Consider the following 21,648-nt stretch of genomic DNA (forward strand, 5'->3'; position numbering starts at 1 on the left):
CATTTTAATTGAATTAAAACAATTGCAGCTGCAGCCATGACCCAAGGCCAAAGCGTCAGGACACACACTGACTTACATATGTATGCGCCTGACTCTATTGTGGCCCGCAGGACAAATCTGCTTTACAAAATACATAAATGCAATTATATATGTACATATAAAATTTTGCAGTGCTTATTAATTAACTAAGTAAAAAAATTTAAATGCCATGCAATTTGCTAAAAAGCTCACGCACACACACACACACAAATTTTTAATGGCCAACGGCGAGTTTTAAAAATACATTTTTTTTGTCAGTTTTAAGTCGAGCCAAGTGCTGTGTGTGTTTAATTTTTATTTCTGTTGTAAAATTGTCAAGTGTGCGGCGGTTGGTCACAGCTGACAGCTGTCAAGTGGGACTTGCGCATAAACTTTGAAGCGTTCTACTTTATTGTTAACAAAAAAAAAAAAGACTGAACTTTAGCCTGAGCTGGGTGGGTGGCTTCAAAAATATGCACAAATCGCTAGAAGAAACAAATTGCAGCTTTAAATGTTGCTAACTCAATCAACTCAAACAAATCAATTGAAATGACTGCATTTGACAGCTAATTAAACAATTTATAATTCAATTTGTGTAGCTTGATACAAAAATATAATAATATTTATTTTAAATTTTAAATTGGTTGAGCAGCCCTCGCGACTTTTAAGAAAAACCTTTCAGTTTGCTTTCACTCGAGCTCAGGTCACATAAAATGATTTTATGACTTCGCCAGCGATACCACTGAGCTTTACAATAGCAACAAATAGCAGCAAAAAAATAGCAACAATATGTATGCCGAAGTTGAGGAACAAACAAACGCACTTGTGTAATCTATCAAGAATGTCATAAAATTTGGCAGATTAGCTCAATAGCAGCCAGTCCCCGGCTATATATACGAGTCTCAGCTGAGCGCGCGCGCGCTCAAAGGCAAAGGCAAAGGCAAAGGCAGTGGCATGAGCAAATTGGAATTGACTTTGTTGTTGTTGTTGTTGTTGTTATACACGGTTGGGGCTTGTGGGCTTATCGCTGCAATCCGTATCTCAACATGGCCAACACATAGTTATTAGCAAATTGATTTTGTCGACACTCAAACGCGTGCGACATGTCAAAGCGACTGCTACTGCTGCTGCTGCTCGGAGTGGCAAGCGCGAAGACCGCAACTCCAGAGATTGATTGGTGGGAGAACGCAGCGCTGTACCAGATCTATCCGCGCAGCTTTCAGGACAGCAACGACGATGGCGTTGGCGATCTGAATGGCATCACACAGCGGCTGGGCTATCTGAAGGAAATTGGCATAACAGCCACTTGGCTGTCGCCCATTTTCACTTCACCCATGGCTGACTTTGGCTACGATATATCCAACTTTACTGAAATCGATCCGTCGTTTGGCACACTCGACGACTTTGATGCTATGCTGGCGCATGCCAAGTCGCTGGGCATAAAGATTATACTGGACTTTGTGCCCAATCACTCGAGCGATGAGTGCGATTGGTTCAAGAAGTCGGTGGCACGTGAGCCTGGCTACGAGGACTTTTATGTGTGGCATGTGGGCAAACACAATCCGGAGACAAACCAACAGGAGCCGCCCAGCAATTGGATAAGCGTCTTTGGCGGCTCACAGTGGACGTGGGTGCATGAGCGAGGCGAGTTCTATTTGCATCAGTTTCAGCGCAAGCAGCCGGATCTGAATTTTAACAATCCGCTGGTGCGCGAGCGCATGCTGGAGGTGCTGCGGTTCTGGCTGGATCGTGGTGTCGATGGCTTTCGCATTGATGCAGTGCCGCATATGTACGAGCGGCAGAATGCCGATGGCAGCTATCCGGATGAGCCCATCAGCGGCTGGGGCAGCAATGCAAGCGCGTACGATTATCACGATCACATCTATACCAAGGATCAGCCGGCGACAGTGCAACTGATGTATGAATGGCGCGACTTTTTGCTGCAATATCAAGCGGAGCATGGCGGAGCAACACGCGTGCTGCTGGCCGAAGCTTACAGTCCAGTGGAAACGCTCAGCGCTTACTTTGGCAATGGTCAGCGGCAGGGCACGCAGCTGCCCATGAACTTTCAGCTAATGTATCTGAATGGTTACTCCAATGCGCGACAAGTAGTCGACTCCATTGACTATTGGATGAACACCATGTGGGCGCAGCATCAGACTGCCAACTGGGTGGTGGGCAATCATGATACGCCGCGTGTGGCGGATCGCATGGGCGCACACAAAGTGGATTTGCTGAATGTTATAGTCAATGCGCTGCCGGGCGCTTCGGTTACCTACTACGGCGAAGAGATTGGCATGTCCAATGTGCAAACTCCATGCACTGAGATCAGCTGCGATGCACGCGATGGTGAGCGCACGCCCATGCAGTGGTCGCCGCTTAGACATGCGGACTTCAGCACAGCTCCAAGCACTTGGCTGCCGCTGAGTCCGGACTATCAACGCTTTAATGTGAAGACGGAGCGCGGCGTCGCACGCTCCTCACTGCAAGTATTCAAGGCAATGCAGCAGCTCAAGCGCAGCGCTGCGTTTATGGCATTCAAGCAGCCAGGTGGGTTTTCCTACAAAGCGCTAACCGAGCAGGTGCTGCAAATTGTGCGGTAAGTCAAAGAGTTTGGATCAATGCAGTTTATGACTTTTGCTTTATTTGCAGCACCAATGGCGTAAGCGAGGAATATCGCATAGTGGTTAACATGGGCAACCGCATAGAAATTATTGAGCAGTTGGTGGATAAGGTGTTTGAATATGTGCTGGTCACCACGTACTCGGTGCATAGGGCAGGGTAAGTTCTCAATGCTGCCTCTTGACTTAAACTTAATGCTAAGCTGCATTCCTTAGTGAAACTGTGGACTTGAACGAACGCCTGGTGCTCATGCCCTATGAAGCGATTGTGCTGCGCTGGTCGCGCTGAGAATAGGAACCCCCTTTGGTTGCGCCGCTGTAATCAGCGTAAATAAAGTTTATTTTCTTGCAATCATGACAAATAGTTCTAGCTCATATTATATATTGCACTTTGAGTGGCAATTCATAAATGTTTGCGTTATATATAGACACTATACTATAGCTATTAGAATTAAAGATAAGATCTATTATTTATTTCGGCTGTTGGGCCAAACCATAAATTCGCGTTGTTAATTTAATCAACCAAAAAAAACCCCAAGCTGATAACTTGAAATAAACAATTATGTCGCAGCTAAACATGACAATAAATCTCGATATTTAGATAAGTTTTAGATACGTTTATTATAGCTCATTGAGCTATGTACTATACTATATTATAATATTTGTGAGCAATTAGAGCGTGCTGAGCACCACCGCCTCCTTGGGCATCAGCAGCAATGAGTTGGCATAGGTAAGATCACTGGAAAATACGAATATTATAGCATAAAGAGTATGAACTGCGTTATTCACTTACTTCTTGCGTCTCACGCTCTTATCATTGACCACAACATATTTGAGCTGTGAGCTAAGTGAGGTGAACACGCTGTCCAGGTTAACTGCCTCCACATTATCGTTGATATTCCAAACAGTTATAAACGAATTGTGACCAGACAGCGAACTGCAAGAAAGAAATGTCAAATTGTTGGTGCAACACGCATATTGCGTATACGCACCGTTTGAATGCAAGCACATTGGGTCCAATGGCGCTGATAGTAACATCGCCATGCTGCATGCTGGGCTCATCTCGCAGTGCGCGCAGCTGTTTATAGATGTTCAAATGACTCAGAGGAATTCCACGCTCTCGTTTGACATTCACCAGTTTGTAGTCTGAGGCGAGTGGCAGCCATGTGCTGGCTCCATTGCTGAAGCCTGCCTGCGCCTCATCACTCCATTGGAACGGCGTGCGCACTGGATCGCGCGTTAGACGCTCAAACTCTTGCTCATTCGACTGACACGCCTGCGGATCCACTGTATCCTTCCAGCTAATCCACACATCTGTCATGCCAATCTCCTCGCCCTGGTAGTTAACTGAAATGCCTGGAAGCGTTAGCAGCAGCATATTGGTGGCATCAATGCGATCGGCGCCCAGGCGCGAGCCAATGCGACTGCTGTCATGATTGCCCAGCACCCAGTTGGCCACTTGGCCCGCCGGCATATTGTCCAGCCAGTTGTGCAGCAGCTCCGCGTACTGATAGGCATTGGACTCGCGATTTACGTTGCCCAGCAGCTCAAAGTTGAAGGGAATCTGTGAGCCGTTGTGCGTGCCATTGCCGTAGTACTGCATCAGCACATTGAGTGGCGCATAGGCCTCGGTCAGCAGCACGCGATCGTCGCCGCCCAGCTCGCGATCCAAATCCTCCATTACCTCGCGGAACTGATAAACCAAATCAATAGTTTCGGGTTGGTGTGTCGTATAAATGTGATTCAGATAGGTGTAGTCCTCGGGATCGCTGACAGCTTCGTTGCGTGGCTCATCGGGCCAGTTGCCGTTCTTATCTGCAGCAATTTCAAACACATGCGGCACTGCATCAATGCGAAAGCCATAGACGCCCTTGCGCAGCCAAAAGCGCAGCACATCCTTCATAGCCTCAATGACCTTCGGATTGCGATAGTTCAAATCAGGCTGCTTGGCCAGAAACTGATGTAGGTAGTAGGCCTGACGACCTTCATGCCAAGTCCACATGGAGCCACGGAAAACGCTTATCCAATTATTGGGCGGCTGCCTAATGCCGTTGACCACTTTGCCCGTATGCCAAACATAAAAGTCCTTGTACTCTGGTTCGCCTGCAGCCGAGCGCTTGAACCAATCGCACTCGTCACTCGAGTGATTCGGCACAAAGTCCAATATGATTTTGATGTCCAGCTGCTTGGCGCGTGCCAGCAACTTGTCGAAATCCTGCATAGTGCCAAACAGCGGATCAATGTTATAAAAGTCAGCAACATCGTAGCCAAAGTCGGCCATGGGTGAGGTGAAAATGGGCGAAAGCCAAGTGGCTGTAATGCCAATTTCCTTCAGATACTCCAGCTGTTGCGTAATGCCTGCAAAGTCGGACCAAACTTAGCTAAGCTTTAAGTTGAAGCGGCTGCTCGACTTACCATTGAGATCGCCAATGCCATCGCCATCGCTGTCCTTAAAGGAACGTGGATAGATCTGATAAAATTGTGCGCTACGCCACCAGCCAACTTCGGCTAGTGCAGGCAATGCCAAAGCCAAGAGCAGCGAGCACAGCGCTATGGACTTGATCAACATGTTGCTGCCAATGCCGATTGCGACTACGGATTAGTTGTTGCCTCTATTTATGCCTTGCGATAAGCCAGTTTGCTGATTAGATGGCGCTCGCAGTCTTTTAATATCTTGTGATAACAGCCAAGTGCGGGCTTAAGCAAAAATAAAACAAATCGAATGAAATCCAAGTTAAGTTGGTAGCCAAGTTAGCAGCCGTATCACGTTTAGCGATCATGCCGTCAGATTGAGCTCGTAAAAGTTATAGTACAACAAATATCTAATCGTAGGATTTATGGCTCAGAACTTACAGTGGGGTTAATATTACAGCTAGCGCACGTTTGGGAATTTAGCTGACCTGGTTTCGTTTTAGAAATTACAACAGCAACTGTAGCCATAAAAAATGCGTGCGTAGCGCTTTCAAATTAATTGCTAATTATAATTTTGAACTGCGTAAATCTATAGCTGCCATCAGCTTGGGTGGGGGGCACATAAAACTCTTGTTATTTATGCAGTCAATAAATTTGTACGCTTGCCGGCTAATATTAGCCCCAGCGCTCTGATAAGCTGTAAGCCAACTGTTCATTAGGCATAAAACCAACAGCTGTGCCCACAACTCCTTTAGTTAAACATGGCTAGTGGTACGGCCATAATCTTGCTGCTAGCTGCAGGCCTGCTGGCCGCAGAAGCTGCTGCACCTTGGTGGAAAACTGCATCGTTCTATCAAATCTATCCGCGCTCCTTTAAGGACAGCACTGGCAATGGCATTGGCGATTTGAATGGCGTCACCGAAAAGTTGGAGTACCTCAAAGAAATTGGCGTAACCGCCACTTGGCCGTCGCCATTTCTGAAGTCACCCATGGCCGACTTTGGCTATGACATCGAAGACTTCAAGGCTGTCGATCCGCTGTTTGGCACTATGGATGATTTTGATCGCATGATGACGCGCGCCAAGCAGCTGAACGTCAAGATCATACTCGACTTTGTGCCCAATCATTCGAGCGATGAGTGCGATTGGTTCAAGCGCTCGGCTGCTGGTGAGGCCAAGTACAAGGATTACTATATCTGGCATCCGGGCTTTGTTGAGAATGGCGTGCGCCGTCCACCCACCAATTGGGTGAGCGTGTTCCGTGGCTCTGCCTGGGAGTGGCACGAGGGTCGCCAGGAGTACTATCTGCATCAGTTCCATAAGAAGCAGCCCGACTTTAATTTCCGCAATCCTGTGGTGCGTGAGGAAATGAACAATGTGCTGCGCTTTTGGCTGGAACGTGGCGTCGATGGCTTTCGTGTGGATGCCATTTATCATGCCTTTGAAGTGGAGGCCGATGCCAATGGCAACTATCCGGATGAGCCACGCAACGACTGGACCAACGATCCAGATGAGTATGGCTATACGCACAAGATCTACACAGTGGATCAGCCAGAGACGCCGCACTTGGTCTACGAGTGGCGTCAGATTTTGGAAGACTTCCAGGCGCAGCATGGCGGCGATGAGCGGTAAGTCATTAACGTCGTAGCTTTTGGCCAACAGCTAATCTTTGATGCATTGACAGCATACTAATGGTGGAGACCTGGTCACCCATTGAGATTGTCATGCACTATTATGGCAATGCAACGGCTGAGGGCGCACAGATCCCCTTCAACTTCCAGCTGATTAGCAATCTGCATCGTGACTCCGATGCTTATCACTACGAGTACCTAATTAACAACTGGCTATCGCTAATGCCGAGCGGCAAGAGCGCCAACTGGGTGGTAAGTGCACTTAAGCCCACAGCAGATCACATGAGCTAATTAACTTGGCTTACAGATTGGCAACCATGATAAGAATCGTGTGGGCTCACGCTTTGGCGCCGATCGTGTTGATCTCTTCAATATACTGCTGTTGACGCTGCCTGGCTGCAGCATAACCTACCAGGGTGAGGAGCTGGGCATGCTGGATGCTTACATCTCCTGGGCCGACACTGTCGATCCGCAGGCCTGCAATGGCGCCGAGGCCAACTACATGGCCATGTCACGTGATCCTGCGCGCACGCCCATGCAGTGGTCGGATGAGAAGTTCGCTGGCTTCACCACAGGCTCGAGCACTTGGCTGCCAGTGGCTCAGGACTATGCGCAGCGCAATGTGCGCAAGGAGCGCGGCGTCTCGCTCAGTCATTTGAATATTTTCAAGCGGCTGCAGCAGCTGCGCCAAGAGCCGTCCATGCAGCAAGGCAATGCTGAAATCAAGGCCGTCAGCAAATATGTTTTGGCGGTCAAACGGTGAGTGTTGCCACTTAACTTGGCTTTACTACTTAACCAAGCTGCTTCCCCATTGCAGTCACATGAGCGGCAGCTATGTCTACATATCGCTGTTTAATATTTTCAACTCGATTGAGAATGTTAACTTGAACGGCGTGTTCAGCGGCTTGCCCGACAACTTCCAGTACGCTTTGGTCACGGACAAGTCCATCAGGCAGCTGAGTGACAAAGTGTCCGCTGGCAGCGTCACCTTAATGCCCCATGAGTCGATTGTTTTGCGTTCTACTGAAATGCTTTAATCAGCTGATGCGATACCACTTACAATTGTAGGTACTACATGCATTAAATAAAACAAATAAAATTGCCCTGCAAATCCCACTGGGGTTCAGGCTTTATTTTTGCACTTGAATTGATTAATTTTTATCAGCTTTGGGCCTGATTCATGCGCTTAACGATGTTGTTCGCATCGTCACCGAAGCCATGCAAGCACATTTGCTATAGCAAATAAATACGAATTAAAGTCGACTTGCAAATACACTTACAAATATACTTATTTAGGAATAAGCTTAATTAAGCTAGTAATTTATTTTTAAATCTCAACTGCCAGCAACATTTACAAAGAAAACGTTTTCAGCTGCTTAGAACTTTCCATATAATTCTTTATTGCTTTATTAGTTCTGCAAACATGTGTAGGGTATTTAAATATGTGTGTGTGTGTGCTGTGTGCTGAACTTTAAAGTAAGCACAAAACGCCAAAGCGGCTGCTGCGGTGAGAGCGAAAGTAAAAGAGAGCAGAGCAGCGCTAGAAAAAGCAGCACACACTCTCACTCTCGCTCTCTGCCTTAGCTGCACATTGGTTTAAAGCAAGCTGTTTGCTTTTAATTTAGTTAAATATTATTTAGCAGCGTCATAGTTTGTCTAGTCACGTCATTTAATTATTAAATAGCAGACTAGTTAATATAATTGCATTACTAGTGCAGCCAAATTATTGCATGCACTGTAATTTGCTGTTTGTTATCATTCATGCACACTGTGCTATGCTCCGAGCATCTTTTGCTGTCATTTGACTTAGCAGCGTGTGCTAATAATAAACACACGCTAATATATATTTGAGTGCTAAGCTCTGTGGGAGAGCGCTCACGCTGATTGAGTGAATATACAGTTATATTTACATAGAGCTATTGCATATTGCTGCTCATTCGTTTCTGATCTTCTGGCGTGTTGTGTAGTGCAACATGTTGAGTCTACAACTGCTGGCAGCGCTGCTGCTGCTGCTGCTTGGCTTGAGCTCGCTGCAGGCGCAGCCCTATCCCAATTATCACGCCTACTTTACAGCAGCGCCCAAGAGTGAGCTCAAGTGGTGGCAAACTGGCGCATTCTATCAAATCTATCCAAGGTCATTTAAAGACAGCAACGGCGACGGCGTGGGTGATCTAAATGGTAAGCGAAAAGTAAATGCAAAACAAAGACGCAGATAAGTAAAGCAAAATTGCAAATTTTTAGGCATTGCTGCTAGTTTGCCGTATCTGAAGGAGCTGGGCGTGACGGCCACATGGTTGTCGCCAATCTTTACATCACCCATGGCTGACTTTGGCTATGATATTGCCAACTTTACTGAAATTGCGCCCATATTTGGCAGCATGGCGGACTTTGAGCAGCTGATGAGCGTGGCCAAGCAGCTGGATATCAAAATCATATTGGACTTTGTGCCGAATCACTCGAGTGACGAGTGCGATTGGTTCAAGCGCTCGGCTGCAGGCGAGCCAGAGTACAAGGACTTTTATGTTTGGCATCCTGGGCGCATGGTGAATGGCAAACGCATGCCGCCCAGCAACTGGGTGAGCGTGTTTCGTGGCTCTGCCTGGGCATGGCATGAGGGTCGCCAGGAGTACTATCTGCATCAATTTGTGAAGAAGCAGCCGGATCTGAACTATCGCAATCCCAAAGTGCGCGAGGCCATGAATGTGAGCAAAGTTTCCCATTTGGTATGCAATTTATATTAATGTGACCATTTAATAGAATGTGCTGCGCTTTTGGCTGGCCAAGGGCGTCTTTGGTTTCCGCATTGATGCAGTGCCGCATGTGTTTGAGCTGGCGCCGGATGCGCAGCTGCAGTATCGCGACGAACCGCGCAACGAGTGGGTCAACGATCCCGATGACTACGGCTATCTGCAGCATATATATACAGTCGATCAGCCCGAGACAATTAATCTGGTGTACGAGTGGCGCGCGGTGCTGGATGAGTTTAGCCAGCAGCAGGGCGGCGAGGAGCGTATCTTGCTGGCCGAGACCTATTCACCCATCGATATTGTTATGCAGTATTATGGCAATGCCACAGCCGAGGGCGCTCAGCTGCCGTTCAACTTTCTGCTGATAAGCGATATCAATAACAGCTCCAATGCCGAGGCCTATGCGCAAACGGTGCTCAAGTGGCTGCAGCATATGCCCAAGAATCGCACAGCCAACTGGGTGGTAAGTGCCAAAGTCAAGAGCAGTTGGTTTGCCTTAATCATCAAGCTTTGTCCTGCAGCTGGGCAATCATGATCAGCCACGTGTGGCTTCGCGTCTGGGCACAGATCGGGTGAACATGCTGCATATGCTCACGGCTACTTTGCCTGGCGCCATGGTTAGCTATCAGGGCGAAGAGCTGGGCATGACCAACGTTTGGATTAGCTGGCAGGACACTGTAGATCCCTCAGCCTGCAACAGCAATTCGAGCATCTATGAGCGCTTCACACGCGATCCCGAGCGCACGCCTTTCCAGTGGAGCGCCAGCACCGATGCTGGTTTCAGCAATGCCAGCAAAACTTGGCTGCCCATTGCTCCCAACTACAGACAGTTGAATGTGGAGCAGCAGCGTGGCCAGCCGCTCAGTCATTTGAACATCTACAAGCAGCTGCTGCAGCTTCGAAAGGAACGAACATTGCAACTTGGCGAGACTGAGGTCAAAGCCTTAAATGGCGCTGTCTTGGCTGTCAAGCGGTGAGTTAACTAACTTAATATTAAATTCACTGGTAGTTAATTTAATGTTGTGTGCTCAGCTCTCATCCACAGGATCTTACCTACTTGACGCTGCTCAACATCTTCGATGGCACTGAGACTGTAAATCTCAAGGAGCATTTCAAGCAGCTGGCGGATCAAATGCAAGTTGTTGTGGTTACAGAAAAGTCCAAGCTCAAAGTGGGGTAAGTAATAAAATAAAATAAACTATTCATATGCATAAATATTTGATCGATTTGATAGCAGTCGTTATTGTTATTAGACTATTAGATGACTTATATTATTATACTGGCATTCTTTTCTTAATCATCAAGCTCAACTATTTGCTTTATATTGTTATTTGGATTATCAAGCTCTTTGGTATTAATCATTCATTTGTGCATTTATTTAATGACAAGCTTGAGCAGCTGATGAAAAGAGGACTATGAGTAAACTATATTTTTTATATAAAAAAGAAAGCTGCATACATTTTGCTCTCATAGTAAATTGCTATAAGTAAAGCTAAAATTGCTGTAAGTAAAGCTTTTGCCTCAAATAATTATTTCATATTTTTTATTAATTTTTCAAATAATTTGCAGTAGATTTTAAAACCTTTCATCAAAATCATGTAAAGTATTTTAAAAACTCTCATTATAATAAATATGTCATCTTTAATCTAAATCACTTTGGCCATGAATTTGTTGTTCAATGTCAATTCAGTGAATTAAAGTTTACATGCAATTGTTAGTTGGTGTTAAATAATTTGCTTGCAATTTGCCAATTAAGTCAAACAATTATTTAACTGATAATAATAACGCACATATTTATTTAGTTGTTGACAAACTTTGATTGCATTTTATGTGTGTTTGTTTTTTTTTAGTGATCTCATCAACACAACTGCGCTGCAGCTGCTGCCCAAGGAGTCGCTAATAGTGAGAACCGCTTCCACCTATTATACTTACTATACGAATGGAGAGCAGCGTCTATTGCCAGTGCTGTTGAATTATCTGCTGCTGGCTCAAGTGGCGCTTTATCTAAGCCATCGAATATATTTTGTTTAGTTGCGATTATTTTGAGTCGAATTGGTAAATAAAGCGTCTGTATAAAAGGCAGCCAACAATATTGAATGTTATACAGTAATGTGTTGTTATTTTAAACTAATTGTGGGGCTGCTTGTGCTGCTGGCGCAGCAGCAGCTTGAGCTTGGCCAGGCGGCAGCTGTCGATGTGCAGCAGACCAGCAAGGATTGGTGGCAAACCGCGCAGTTTTATCAAATTTATCCACGTTCGTTCAAGGATTCGAATGGCGACGGCATTGGCGACCTGCAGGGCATCATATCCAAGCTCGATTATCTAAAGGAAATTGGCGTAACCGCCACTTGGCTATCGCCCATATTTAAATCACCCATGGCTGACTTTGGCTACGACATTGCGGACTTCTTCGACATACAGGATGAGTATGGCACGCTGGAGGACTTTGATGAGCTCATAGCTGCAGCCAAGCAGCGCGACATCAAGATCATACTCGACTTTGTGCCCAATCACTCGAGTGATGAGAACGTTTGGTTCGAAAAGTCAGTGCGACGTGAGCGAGGCTACGAGGACTACTATGTGTGGCATGATGGTTACTTCAATGCCAGCACGGGCAAGCGTGAGCCGCCGTCCAATTGGCTGCAGGCATTCCGCGGCAGCGCCTGGGAGTGGAATGAGCAGCGTGGTCAGTACTATCTGCATCAGTTTGCAGTGAAGCAGCCGGATTTGAATTATCGCAATCCCGCTGTGGTGGAGCAAATGAAGCGCGTGCTCACCTATTGGCTGAATCGTGGTGTTGCTGGTTTCCGCGTCGATGCCATGCCCTGGTGCTTTGAGGTGCCTGCAGATGCAACTGGCAGATATCCCGATGAGCCGCTCAGCGGTTATACAGACGATCCAGATGACTCCTCGTATCTGAAGCATATCTATACGCAGGATCAGCCTGAAACGGTGGACATGATTTATCAATGGCGTCAGCTGTTCGACGATTACAAACGCGTGCATGGCGGCGATACGCGCGTCATTATGGTGGAGACCTGGTCGGGTCTGGACTATACAATGCAGTTCTATGGCAATCGCACGGCCAAGGGCGCGCAGATTCCCTTCAACTTTCAGTTCATCATCGGCGGCAATGGCGATAAGAACAACACGCAGCTAAATGCGCCGGGATTTGTTAAAATTATCAACAGTTGGTTGTCGCAGATGCCAGCGGGTCAAACAGCCAATTGGGTGGTAAGTCGCATATAATTAAACTATATGCATATATGCTTATATTCCAATTGTCAGATGGGCAATCACGATCAGCGTCGCGTGGGCAGTCGCTATGGCGAGCAGCGCATCGACTTGATGAACATGCTGCAAATGTTTTTGCCAGGGGTGAGCGTCACGTATCAGGGCGAGGAGCTGGGCATGACTGATTTGGAAATCAGCTGGGCCGATTCGCGGGATCCCGCTGCCTGCAACTCCAATGAGCAAATCTATCAGCAGTTTACGCGTGATCCGTCCCGCACGCCCTTCCACTGGAGCAGCGAGGCCAACGCTGGCTTCTCCAGCAACAGCAGCACCTGGCTGCCCATTAATCCCAACTATGTGACAGTGAATGTGGCCACTGAGGGCGCCGCCAGCTCCAGTCACTTGCAGCTGTACAAGCAGCTGCATCAGCTGCGCCAGTCCAAGACTTTGCAGCTTGGCAATACCAAATACGCGGCCGTGGGCGACAATGTGCTGGGCATCAAGCGCTCGTTGAGTGGACAGCCCAGTTATGTGCTCATTGCCAATGTGCTGGACAGCGCTGTCAGTGGCATCGATCTGGCCGCTCCTTTGTACGCCAAGGAGAGCTACAAGGTCAAGCTGGCCAATCCACAGGCGCAGGCAAGCGTTGGGTAAATATAACAAAAAATATAAACAAAATTTATATATTAATTAAATTTCAATTTTAGTGCCAGCATTTCATTGAGCAGCCTAACGCTGCAGCCACATGCGGCTTTGATTGTGGAATCTGCTTAATTGTATTTCTAATTTATATGTGTGTGTGTGTGTGTGTGTGTGCGTCTTGCCACAAGTTGTTGCCAAACAAAATAAAAGTCATTGGAGCTCAGCTACGTGGCAAAAACTTTTCAATTTTCGGGGAGGTTATTACAAATTATTGCAGAACTTTGTCTGTCTCGAGTATGCGGCGGCGGCAAAAGAAAAAGTAAGCTAAAGAAATTCCATTAGTCGTGATTGATAAGACACACAAATCACGCATACGTACTGTTGCACTTACGTCAGTTACCAGCACCTTGACACGCAACGCTGCCTGCGTCTGTCTGTCTGTCTGTCTTGCCGTCGCTATGTGCGACAGTCAAGCAGCTTGGTTGGCTTTTTAATTTAGTCATAAAAAATTGAACAAAATTATAATGGAGACTTAGCTTTGAGCTATGCGATGCGCCAGCTACAAGTAAATTGCTGGAATGGCAGCATAAATACTAAATGAGCAATCAACTATCAACGTTATTTAGCTGCAGCACTTAACGTGCTAATAAATTCGCTTGTGCCACTAACTTTACAGTTAGCTACAGTTACAAAGTAATTCACACGCTATTATTTATATTTATATCGATGCTACAACATTCTTTAAACTTAAAGTGAGTGAAAAAGATTAAAAATAATTGAATTACTAACTAACTAATCTATGCTTATAACGAATCAGCTGTGGCAAAACGTTTACGTTTAAAAATTTCTTATTATTTGTTAAATATATGTGTGAAGGAAGCGTCAACTTAAAAATGTGTTTCTCAAGTTTAATCCAGTCAGTTCAAAGCAATCCCAGGCGTTATAATATCCATAGATTGTTCATTAAATTCGTAACACAATTAAGCTGTTGTTTGTATTATTATTTCTTGTTTTATTAGTTCTTTTCCTTGCATTGCTTTTATGTTATTTATCACTTTTAAGAAAAAACAATATTTAGACGTCTACACAGTTCGGGGGTCGCAGCAAGAAGAAAGAAGTTCTTAAAACCAGAGTTACCATCTCCTTTTAATATCGAATGTGATAAAATAAGAATGTGATATTCAACATTATTTGTATTTAATATTTGCATAGCCAGTTACATTTTAGTTTGGCTTTAAACGTTAGTCGAGCTGTCTGGCTCTATATTTTGCATAAATATTTAATTGATTTAGTGCAGGCTCAAACGAATGTATTTAAAAATGCATAAAATATATTTTTAAACAAGTGAGCTTGTGGTTTTGAGCAAAGTTTTAAAGCGCAGCTGACCAAAGCACGTGCTTAGCATTTGGTTTGCTACTACTACAAACAACAGATGGACAACAAAAGTATCCATGTTAGCTCGTTAACAGCTTAATAGGCGACAACGACAAGTCTAGGGGTAGTGGTAGTAAAAATTTCAGAAAAGTCAAAGCACAATGCGTGCTCAGCTCAGATTAATATGCACGTGTTGTCGTAGTTGGAATACATTTAGTAAATGTTCGGTTGCTTCCTTCCGCAAGCTAAATTACTACAGATTACAAACTTAATGTATTTCAAAGTTCTCCACGCAGCGCTAAAAGTTTTGTGTGTTTGCTTTGGGGCCGTAACGTAAATCTTGGCAGCAACCAACTCAGAATATAATCCAAGGTGCGTTGATTTTTTAAGCAGCCTCTCTACGGCAAATTAAGTTCATTATTACAACAACAACAACAGCAGCAACAAAAGGAAAAGAAAACGTAGCAGGTGGCATGCCACATACGCGCCTATGTACATATGTACACAATCTTTAAGGCTTCAGGTCACGTGCGCTTAGGTAAAGTGCCTCAGTGTCAGGCGCAGCAGCAGCAGCAGCAGCAGTCGCTGCTCGCCAATGAATTTTCCGCAGCGACCCTTTTAATGGGCCAATGGCTCACGCGGCCATTTACACAAGAATTTTGTGCTTTCTTCTTCTTCGTTCTTTTTTTTGTTGCTCTACATAAATATTTTGTAAGCTTTGCTAATTTGTTGCTGGTTGAGAGGACAAATTTTGTGGTTTATCAAAATGAAAAAAATGAAATGAAAGAAATATTCAAGCTTTGTGCATTCCAGACACAGACCCTAAGCCTCTTAGACCGATTCAAAATTAATTTAAGAACTTTGCACTAAAATTTGAATACAAAACAAAGCTTAAGCTGTTCATAAAATAAAATAGTAACATTTAGGCAGCATATTTAAATCAAAAGCAAAACTTAGCAAACTTTTGCTGCAGGAAAAAAATTAAAATACGCAAAACTATGTGCAGCCAATAAATAAAATAAGCGTCATTTGCTTAATTGAACTTTCATCACTTAAGCTTATTAAGTGCAAAAAAAACTTGCTGGGCACAAAGCAGAAACAAAAGTTTTTGAAGTGCATGCAACATTAAATAGAAATAAAAGCAAATGACAAATGAAAACTGCTTCAAGTTAATAAACTTTGCATATTGAATTGTCTGCACTAAATTAATTTTAATTAATCTATATTTAACATGAGCAGGCAGCGCAATTGTTGCTGCTATTTTAGCTACGCACAGGCGTAGGCCGCATAGGTAAACGACATGGCGTATGCGTAATATAAATTTCAATTGCGTGCGCGCCAGACATTAGACATGTGCAAACGCAATTAAATTACTTTTGGCATAGCCTGCTGGCCAATGAAGTGAAAACAGCTGCTCAAATCTGCTGCTCTCTGCGCTTATATTGAAAGAAATGCTAAAATTAATTTTTTAATACCCACGACACTCGCAGCAGCAGCAGCAATTGAGATCAAAGCAATGCAAGTGTGCGCTTCTACGTTGATTTAGCATCATGAGGCGCCCCGCACTTTTGCTAGTATTTATTTAGTATTACGCATTCTTTACCTTTCGGTGGAAGCGCTGGCTGCTGATTTGAGCACACAAAGTATAAAATACAAGAGTCTGCGCTGCTTGACTTTAATTTGTGTGTAAACACTTTAAATGGCACGCCAACCCCAACGCACACACACGCAGACATATGTGTGCGTGTGTACTTGAGCCTATCTTTGCACACACACAGACAGACAGACATACTTTGGCTGTACATGTATTTAGGCATGTCGAGTGGTTTGTTTTGTTGGCTTGTTTATTTATTTATTTATGCAAGTGACGGCATATTTGCTTTGAGTCAAAGCAACACGTCGAAATATGCAACGGGGGTGTGTGTGTGTGTGTGTGTGTGTTTGTGAGAAGTTTTTACAAGTATGCGTGAGTAAATTTAATTGGCTAGACCACGGGCAGCTCAGTTGGAGCTCAGCACGAGAGCCTCGCCGGCAGCCAAGCTCAGGCCGTTGCTTTCATACAAAGAGCTGAAAAAGCAGTTGAGAAAATAAATAAGTTAACTGCTTGTGCTAGATCTAATTAGCAACTTACTTCTCAGCCTTGCTCGAGTCTATGCTGCGTATGCGTAACGTCAATAGACTAGGCAGGCTCTTGTCAAACTCGCTGAGGTTAACAGTGACAGCAGCACTTTCCCCAAGGTTGGCCACATAAACGAAGCTCGGCGAGCCCGCCAGCGAGCTAAACATAAAACGCCAAGTCGGTTAGTTATCCAGTTATCAATGGCAAAGCACTTACCGCTTCACCACAAACACTTGCTCATTGAGCACGGCGTATTTGGTGGCGCCCCACTGCAGCGTCTTGGAGCTGCGACGCAGCGCCACCAGCGACTTGTAGATCTGCAGATGCGAGTGTGCAGCTGCTGATTCTACCTCAACATTCAGCGTCTTGTAGTTCTCCGCCAGCGGCAGCCAAGTCTGACTGGCTGTGCTGAAGCCCGCATTGGCGCCGCTGCTCCAGTGGAAGGGCGTGCGCGAAGGATCGCGCGTGAACTGCTCATAAGTCTCGGAGTTCGAATTGCAAGCGGCGGGATCCTTGGTGTCTGCCCAGCTAATCCAGCCGTCGGTCATGCCCAGCTCCTCGCCCTGGTAGGTGACACTGGCGCCAGGCAGCAGCATCACCAGCATATTCATTGCATCCGTATGAGCCACGCCATAGCGACTGGCCGCACGTCGCTGATCATGATTGCCTATCACCCAGTTGGCCACACGACCCGCCGGCATTGTGAGCAGCCAATTGTCCACTGCTGTCTTCACCGACTTCGCAGAGAAGCCGCTGCTGGCGGGCACAGTAATCAGATTGAAATTGAAGGGCAAATGCGCGCCCTCCACGGAGCGATTGCCATAGAACTGCATAGTGTAGGCGGGAGGCGCATAGGTCTCAATGAGCAGCACGCGCGTATCGCCGCCATGAATGCGCTGGTAATCGTCCATGACTGTGCGCCATTGATAGGCCATGTCGATGGTCTCTGGCAGATTCTCAATCAGCTCCGATTTGAGATAACTGCGATTGTCCACATCGTCAGTCAAGCCGCTGACCTCCTCATCCGGATACTGCCCCTGCGCATCGGGCTGCACTTCAAACAGCACTGGAACCGCATCACATCTGAAGCCAGCGACGCCTTCATTCAGCCAATAGCGCAGCACGCGCTTCATTTGCTCCACCACAGCGGGATTGCGATAATTCAGATCCGGCTGCTGCACTGCAAATTGATGCAGATAGTACTGCTGACGCTCCTCCACCCACTGCCAAGCGCTGCCGCGAAATGCCTGCAGCCAATTGGAAGGCGGCTCACGCTTGCCCGTGCTGCTGTTCAACCTGCCATCATGCCACACATAGTAGTCCTCGTAGCCTCGCTCACGTGCCACCGACTTCTTGAACCAAACGTTCTCATCACTCGAGTGATTGGGCACAAAGTCGAGTATGATCTTGATGCCCAGCTCGTTGGCTCGCTTGATCAGCGCGCGAAAATCGTCGAGCGTGCCGTACTCCGGTTGTATGTCATAGAAGTCGCTGATGTCGTAGCCAAAGTCCACCATGGGTGACTTGAAAATGGGCGACAGCCAAGCTGCAGTTACGCCCAAGTCTTTGAGATACTCCAACTCGCTGGTTATGCCATTCAGGTCGCCAATGCCATCGCCATTGGAGTCCTTAAACGAGCGTGGATATATTTGATAGAACTGCGCAGTTTCCCACCAGTCCTTGCTAGCTGCTGCTGCTCCTGTTGTTGCTGCTGTGTCCTGGCATGCCAGGCCAAGCGCTGCCAGACAGCAGAGCAGCGGAATTAGCAGTTGGAAACGTTGCATTTTAATGACTTAAGTTCTAAGCGGCCTGGCTTGGGTTTTTATACAGACGCTCGCCGTTCGCCTGCAGGCCAAAAGCTTAAATGGGCTTAAATGATAAGCAAACCTCAAGTAGACGGTCGTAGCTCAGGTTTTACCCAGAGCTCAAGTGCTTGGGGAGCATTAAAAGTCAAGTGCGTAGTGAAGTTCAACAGAAAGGAAAAGAAGCAACAAAAAAATCAACAACGCAACTTGGCTAGACTGGAAAATAGAATTCACTTCAAGCTGAGTGCGAATAATCGCGCAGTTCGCAACTATTTTAGTTTATAAAATTGTTGCGAATATTCAATTCAATTTAACGCGCTTTTGCATTTTTGATTTAATTAAAAAGTTCAGTGTGCGTTTATTTTTATGATAAACCTCAAACTTTCTATAATATTTCAAAAATGTTTGTTGATTGTTTAAAATGGAATTCAAAACATTTGCGCTGCCACTTTCAATTAATTAATAATAAATGTTTTACAACTTAAGCTAATCCACATAACAAATTATAAATAAATAAAACGATATATAGCAAAATGTAGTATTGCTTGTCACAATAAATAAGCTGACTAGTGTCTATATAATTTTGAAGTGAATAAATATATTGAATTTCCTAGATAGTTGTATAAGAAAGAAGAAGCAGCGTTAGCTACCTTGAGTGTAAACTACCGTTGCATTGGCAACTTAATAGCGCCGTAATCTTAAGTGCGTGGTTTCAATTGCTTGGCAATGCACTGGAGCTGCAAAGTTTCGTTCCGAAAGTTTCCACTGCCAAAGTCAAGGCTTATCTCTGCTTATCTCTGTGCCTGGCCCGCAAGCCTATAAAAGGCAACATCAATAGCTGCGCGCCCAAGCAAAATGAAAGCAAATCGAACATTTAAGACGCTGCTGAGCTTGCTATGGCTGCCTGCGCTTGCTCTAGCCTGTCAGGATAAGGCAGCCAGCAAGCCAGCGAGCAAGGAGTGGTGGCAAACCGCGCAGTTCTATCAAATATATCCACGCTCGTTTAAGGACTCCAATGGCGATGGCATTGGCGACCTGAATGGCATAACCAGCGAGTTGGAGTATCTCAAAGACTTGGGCGTAACTGCAGCTTGGCTGTCGCCCATTTTCAAGTCACCCATGGTGGACTTTGGCTACGACATCAGCGACTTCTATGACATACAACCGGAGTACGGCACGCTCGACGATTTTCGCGCGCTGATCAAGCGAGCCAACGAGCTGGGCATCAAGATCATACTCGACTTTGTGCCCAATCACTCGAGTGATGAGAACGTTTGGTTCAAGAAGTCGGTGGCACGTGAGCGAGGCTACGAGGACTACTATGTGTGGCATGATGGCAGGTTGAACAGCAGCACGGGCAAGCGTGAGCCGCCTACGAATTGGAATCAATACTTTCGCGGCACCGCCTGGCAGTGGAATGAGCAGCGTGGTCAGTACTATTTGCATCAATTTGCAGTGCAGCAGCCGGATCTGAACTATCGCAATCCCGCTGTGGTGGAGCAAATGAAGCGCGTGCTGCGCTATTGGCTTAAGGAGGGCGTCGCTGGCTTCAGATGCGATGCGCTGCCGCCGCTTTTCGAGGTGCAGCGCGATGCGCAGGGTCAGTATCCAGACGAGGAGCTCACCAATGCCATTGAGGACGTTGAAGATCGCGCGTATTTGACTACAAAGTACATAGAGAATCAGCCAGAGACTGTGGACATGGTTTATCAGTGGCGACAGGTACTCGACGATCATCAGCGCATCTTTGGCGGCGACGCGGGCGTGCTGCTCATTGAGACCTACTCGCCCGCCTGGTTCACCATGCAGTTCTATGGCAACAGCTCAGTCAATGGCGCGCACTTGCCGTTCAACTTTAATTTCATAACTGTTATGGAGCAGGGCCCGCTGAGCGCCAGCAATGTGCAGCTGGCCATTGATCTGTGGCTGCAGAATATGCCAGCTGGACGCACGGCCAACTGGGTGCTGGGCAATCACGACAAGCGGCGTGCGGCGAGTCGCTATGGCGTGGAGCACATAGATGCAATGAATATGCTGGTGATGGTGCTGCCAGGAGCGAGCGTAACCTACCAGGGCGAGGAGCTGGGCATGACCGATGGCTGGATTAGCTGGGAGGACACTGTCGATCCCTGGGGCTGCAATTCCGATGCGCAGAACTACGAGCACTACACCAGAGATCCGGAGCGCACGCCGTTTCACTGGAGCAGCGGCAAGAATGCGGGATTTTCGACTGGTGAACGCACTTGGCTGCCGCTGGCTGCAGACTATGAGACGATTAATGTGGCCAGCGAGGAAGCAGCAACGCACTCGCATTTGAAGATTTACAAGTCGCTTGTGGCGCTGCGTCGCAGTTCGACGATATTGCAAAACGGCAGCGTCAAGTATCGCGCACACACTGAGGAAGTCTTCGTCGTTAAGCGGTGAGTTTCAGGTCAAGGCTTAGGCTTGGTTTGTTATTAATTCTTGAATCCTTTTGGCTTGTAGTACACTTGCTGGCGCTGGCAGCATCGTCTATGCGGCAAACTTTGGTGCAGCCAAAGTCAGCGTCGATTTGCGCGAGTTTGACAAAACTTTGCCCAGCACACTCAAGTTGCTCATACGCAGCGTGGGCGCCAGCAAAACAGAGGGGTAAGTAGCCAGTTTGAAACATGCAGACTCTGACACTTAAGTGTAACTTAAACCACCCACCCACCCACAGGCAAAGCTACAGTGTGTCCCACTTGGAGCTGGACGCAGGCGAGGCTTTGCTGCTTGCCACAAATTAATGAACAATATTTAATTTTTAATTTAGATATTTATTGATAGCGTTGTCGTAAATATACACATGACAATTAACAACATACATATGGCGGCTGTTTGCTCTCGTTATTTATTTAGTTTTAATCAATAGTAACATAGCTTTAGTTAATACATGCAAATATATTTATTTATTTATGAATTAATTAGTTAGGCGACATACACAATTTACATTTATTTACACTCAACACTCATATTTGGCTAACACGTATTAAAATTATGTTAATTTGGCTAGAGTTTTGCTTAATCG

General features: G+C 46.1%; 7 protein-coding genes across 7 annotated transcripts; 5 read left to right on the forward strand and 2 right to left on the reverse strand.

The window, feature by feature from the left end:
• Positions 1-1,100: 1,100 nt before the first annotated feature.
• Positions 1,101-3,215, forward strand: LOC108596362 (maltase A2). The gene is made up of 3 exons (XM_017982024.1): positions 1,101-2,617; positions 2,671-2,799; positions 2,856-3,215. The coding sequence occupies exons 1-3, from the start codon at positions 1,122-1,124 to the stop codon at positions 2,926-2,928; spliced, it is 1,698 nt and encodes a 565-aa protein (XP_017837513.1). The 5' UTR covers positions 1,101-1,121; the 3' UTR covers positions 2,929-3,215.
• Positions 3,216-3,241: 26 nt separating this feature from the next.
• On the reverse strand, positions 3,242-5,220 carry LOC108596361 (maltase A3). The gene is made up of 4 exons (XM_017982022.1): positions 5,055-5,220; positions 3,632-4,997; positions 3,433-3,576; positions 3,242-3,378 (listed from the first exon to the last, which is right to left on the reverse strand). Exons 1-4 carry the CDS (start codon positions 5,206-5,208, stop codon positions 3,312-3,314), a joined length of 1,731 nt encoding a protein of 576 aa, XP_017837511.1. The 5' UTR covers positions 5,209-5,220; the 3' UTR covers positions 3,242-3,311.
• Positions 5,221-5,795: 575 nt separating this feature from the next.
• Positions 5,796-7,828, forward strand: LOC108596360 (maltase A3). Its single transcript, XM_017982021.1, has 4 exons — positions 5,796-6,678; positions 6,735-6,933; positions 6,989-7,440; positions 7,499-7,828. Exons 1-4 carry the CDS (start codon positions 5,813-5,815, stop codon positions 7,716-7,718), a joined length of 1,737 nt encoding a protein of 578 aa, XP_017837510.1. The 5' UTR covers positions 5,796-5,812; the 3' UTR covers positions 7,719-7,828.
• A 794-nt stretch (positions 7,829-8,622) lies between these two features.
• LOC108596359 (maltase A3) lies at positions 8,623-11,530 on the forward strand. Its single transcript, XM_017982020.1, has 6 exons — positions 8,623-8,859; positions 8,923-9,383; positions 9,439-9,891; positions 9,950-10,401; positions 10,461-10,604; positions 11,279-11,530. Exons 1-6 carry the CDS (start codon positions 8,655-8,657, stop codon positions 11,457-11,459), a joined length of 1,896 nt encoding a protein of 631 aa, XP_017837509.1. The 5' UTR covers positions 8,623-8,654; the 3' UTR covers positions 11,460-11,530.
• Positions 11,531-11,544: 14 nt separating this feature from the next.
• On the forward strand, positions 11,545-16,621 carry LOC108596363 (maltase A3). The gene is made up of 4 exons (XM_017982025.2): positions 11,545-12,662; positions 12,717-13,312; positions 13,370-13,477; positions 16,596-16,621. Exons 1-3 carry the CDS (start codon positions 11,805-11,807, stop codon positions 13,434-13,436), a joined length of 1,521 nt encoding a protein of 506 aa, XP_017837514.1. The 5' UTR covers positions 11,545-11,804; the 3' UTR covers positions 13,437-13,477; positions 16,596-16,621.
• Positions 16,505-18,610, reverse strand: LOC108596656 (maltase A1). Its single transcript, XM_017982642.2, has 3 exons — positions 17,014-18,610; positions 16,810-16,956; positions 16,505-16,745 (listed from the first exon to the last, which is right to left on the reverse strand). Exons 1-3 carry the CDS (start codon positions 18,579-18,581, stop codon positions 16,679-16,681), a joined length of 1,782 nt encoding a protein of 593 aa, XP_017838131.1. The 5' UTR covers positions 18,582-18,610; the 3' UTR covers positions 16,505-16,678.
• An 850-nt stretch (positions 18,611-19,460) lies between these two features.
• Positions 19,461-21,495, forward strand: LOC108596657 (maltase A1). Its single transcript, XM_017982643.1, has 3 exons — positions 19,461-21,022; positions 21,087-21,230; positions 21,301-21,495. The coding sequence occupies exons 1-3, from the start codon at positions 19,722-19,724 to the stop codon at positions 21,365-21,367; spliced, it is 1,512 nt and encodes a 503-aa protein (XP_017838132.1). The 5' UTR covers positions 19,461-19,721; the 3' UTR covers positions 21,368-21,495.
• The last annotated feature ends 153 nt before the right edge of the window (positions 21,496-21,648 follow it).

Source organism: Drosophila busckii, chromosome 2R (assembly GCF_011750605.1).
Source record: "Drosophila busckii strain San Diego stock center, stock number 13000-0081.31 chromosome 2R, ASM1175060v1, whole genome shotgun sequence".
NCBI classification, from domain to species: domain Eukaryota; kingdom Metazoa; phylum Arthropoda; class Insecta; order Diptera; family Drosophilidae; genus Drosophila; species Drosophila busckii.

Coding starts and splice junctions, on each gene's coding strand:
- LOC108596361 (XM_017982022.1), bottom strand. CDS start 5,208: ATGTTGATCAAGTCCATAGCGCTGTGCTCGCTGCTCTTGGCTTTGGCA. Junction 4,998..5,054: donor TGGCATTGGCGATCTCAATG/GTAAGTCGAGCA, acceptor CCGACTTTGCAG/GCATTACGCAACAGCTGGAG. Junction 3,577..3,631: donor AATGTGCTTGCATTCAAACG/GTGCGTATACGC, acceptor TCTTTCTTGCAG/TTCGCTGTCTGGTCACAATT.
- LOC108596360 (XM_017982021.1), top strand. CDS start 5,813: ATGGCTAGTGGTACGGCCATAATCTTGCTGCTAGCTGCAGGCCTGCTG. Junction 6,934..6,988: donor GCAAGAGCGCCAACTGGGTG/GTAAGTGCACTT, acceptor CTTGGCTTACAG/ATTGGCAACCATGATAAGAA. Junction 7,441..7,498: donor TATGTTTTGGCGGTCAAACG/GTGAGTGTTGCC, acceptor TCCCCATTGCAG/TCACATGAGCGGCAGCTATG.
- LOC108596359 (XM_017982020.1), top strand. CDS start 8,655: ATGTTGAGTCTACAACTGCTGGCAGCGCTGCTGCTGCTGCTGCTTGGC. Junction 9,892..9,949: donor ATCGCACAGCCAACTGGGTG/GTAAGTGCCAAA, acceptor TTTGTCCTGCAG/CTGGGCAATCATGATCAGCC. Junction 10,402..10,460: donor GCTGTCTTGGCTGTCAAGCG/GTGAGTTAACTA, acceptor TTGTGTGCTCAG/CTCTCATCCACAGGATCTTA.
- LOC108596657 (XM_017982643.1), top strand. CDS start 19,722: ATGGTGGACTTTGGCTACGACATCAGCGACTTCTATGACATACAACCG. Junction 21,023..21,086: donor GAAGTCTTCGTCGTTAAGCG/GTGAGTTTCAGG, acceptor TTTGGCTTGTAG/TACACTTGCTGGCGCTGGCA. Junction 21,231..21,300: donor GGCGCCAGCAAAACAGAGGG/GTAAGTAGCCAG, acceptor ACCCACCCACAG/GCAAAGCTACAGTGTGTCCC.
- LOC108596362 (XM_017982024.1), top strand. CDS start 1,122: ATGTCAAAGCGACTGCTACTGCTGCTGCTGCTCGGAGTGGCAAGCGCG. Junction 2,618..2,670: donor CAGGTGCTGCAAATTGTGCG/GTAAGTCAAAGA, acceptor CTTTATTTGCAG/CACCAATGGCGTAAGCGAGG. Junction 2,800..2,855: donor TACTCGGTGCATAGGGCAGG/GTAAGTTCTCAA, acceptor TGCATTCCTTAG/TGAAACTGTGGACTTGAACG.
- LOC108596656 (XM_017982642.2), bottom strand. CDS start 18,581: ATGCAACGTTTCCAACTGCTAATTCCGCTGCTCTGCTGTCTGGCAGCG. Junction 16,957..17,013: donor CAAGTGTTTGTGGTGAAGCG/GTAAGTGCTTTG, acceptor TTTTATGTTTAG/CTCGCTGGCGGGCTCGCCGA. Junction 16,746..16,809: donor GACTCGAGCAAGGCTGAGAA/GTAAGTTGCTAA, acceptor CTGCTTTTTCAG/CTCTTTGTATGAAAGCAACG.
- LOC108596363 (XM_017982025.2), top strand. CDS start 11,805: ATGGCTGACTTTGGCTACGACATTGCGGACTTCTTCGACATACAGGAT. Junction 12,663..12,716: donor GTCAAACAGCCAATTGGGTG/GTAAGTCGCATA, acceptor TCCAATTGTCAG/ATGGGCAATCACGATCAGCG. Junction 13,313..13,369: donor CAGGCGCAGGCAAGCGTTGG/GTAAATATAACA, acceptor TTTCAATTTTAG/TGCCAGCATTTCATTGAGCA.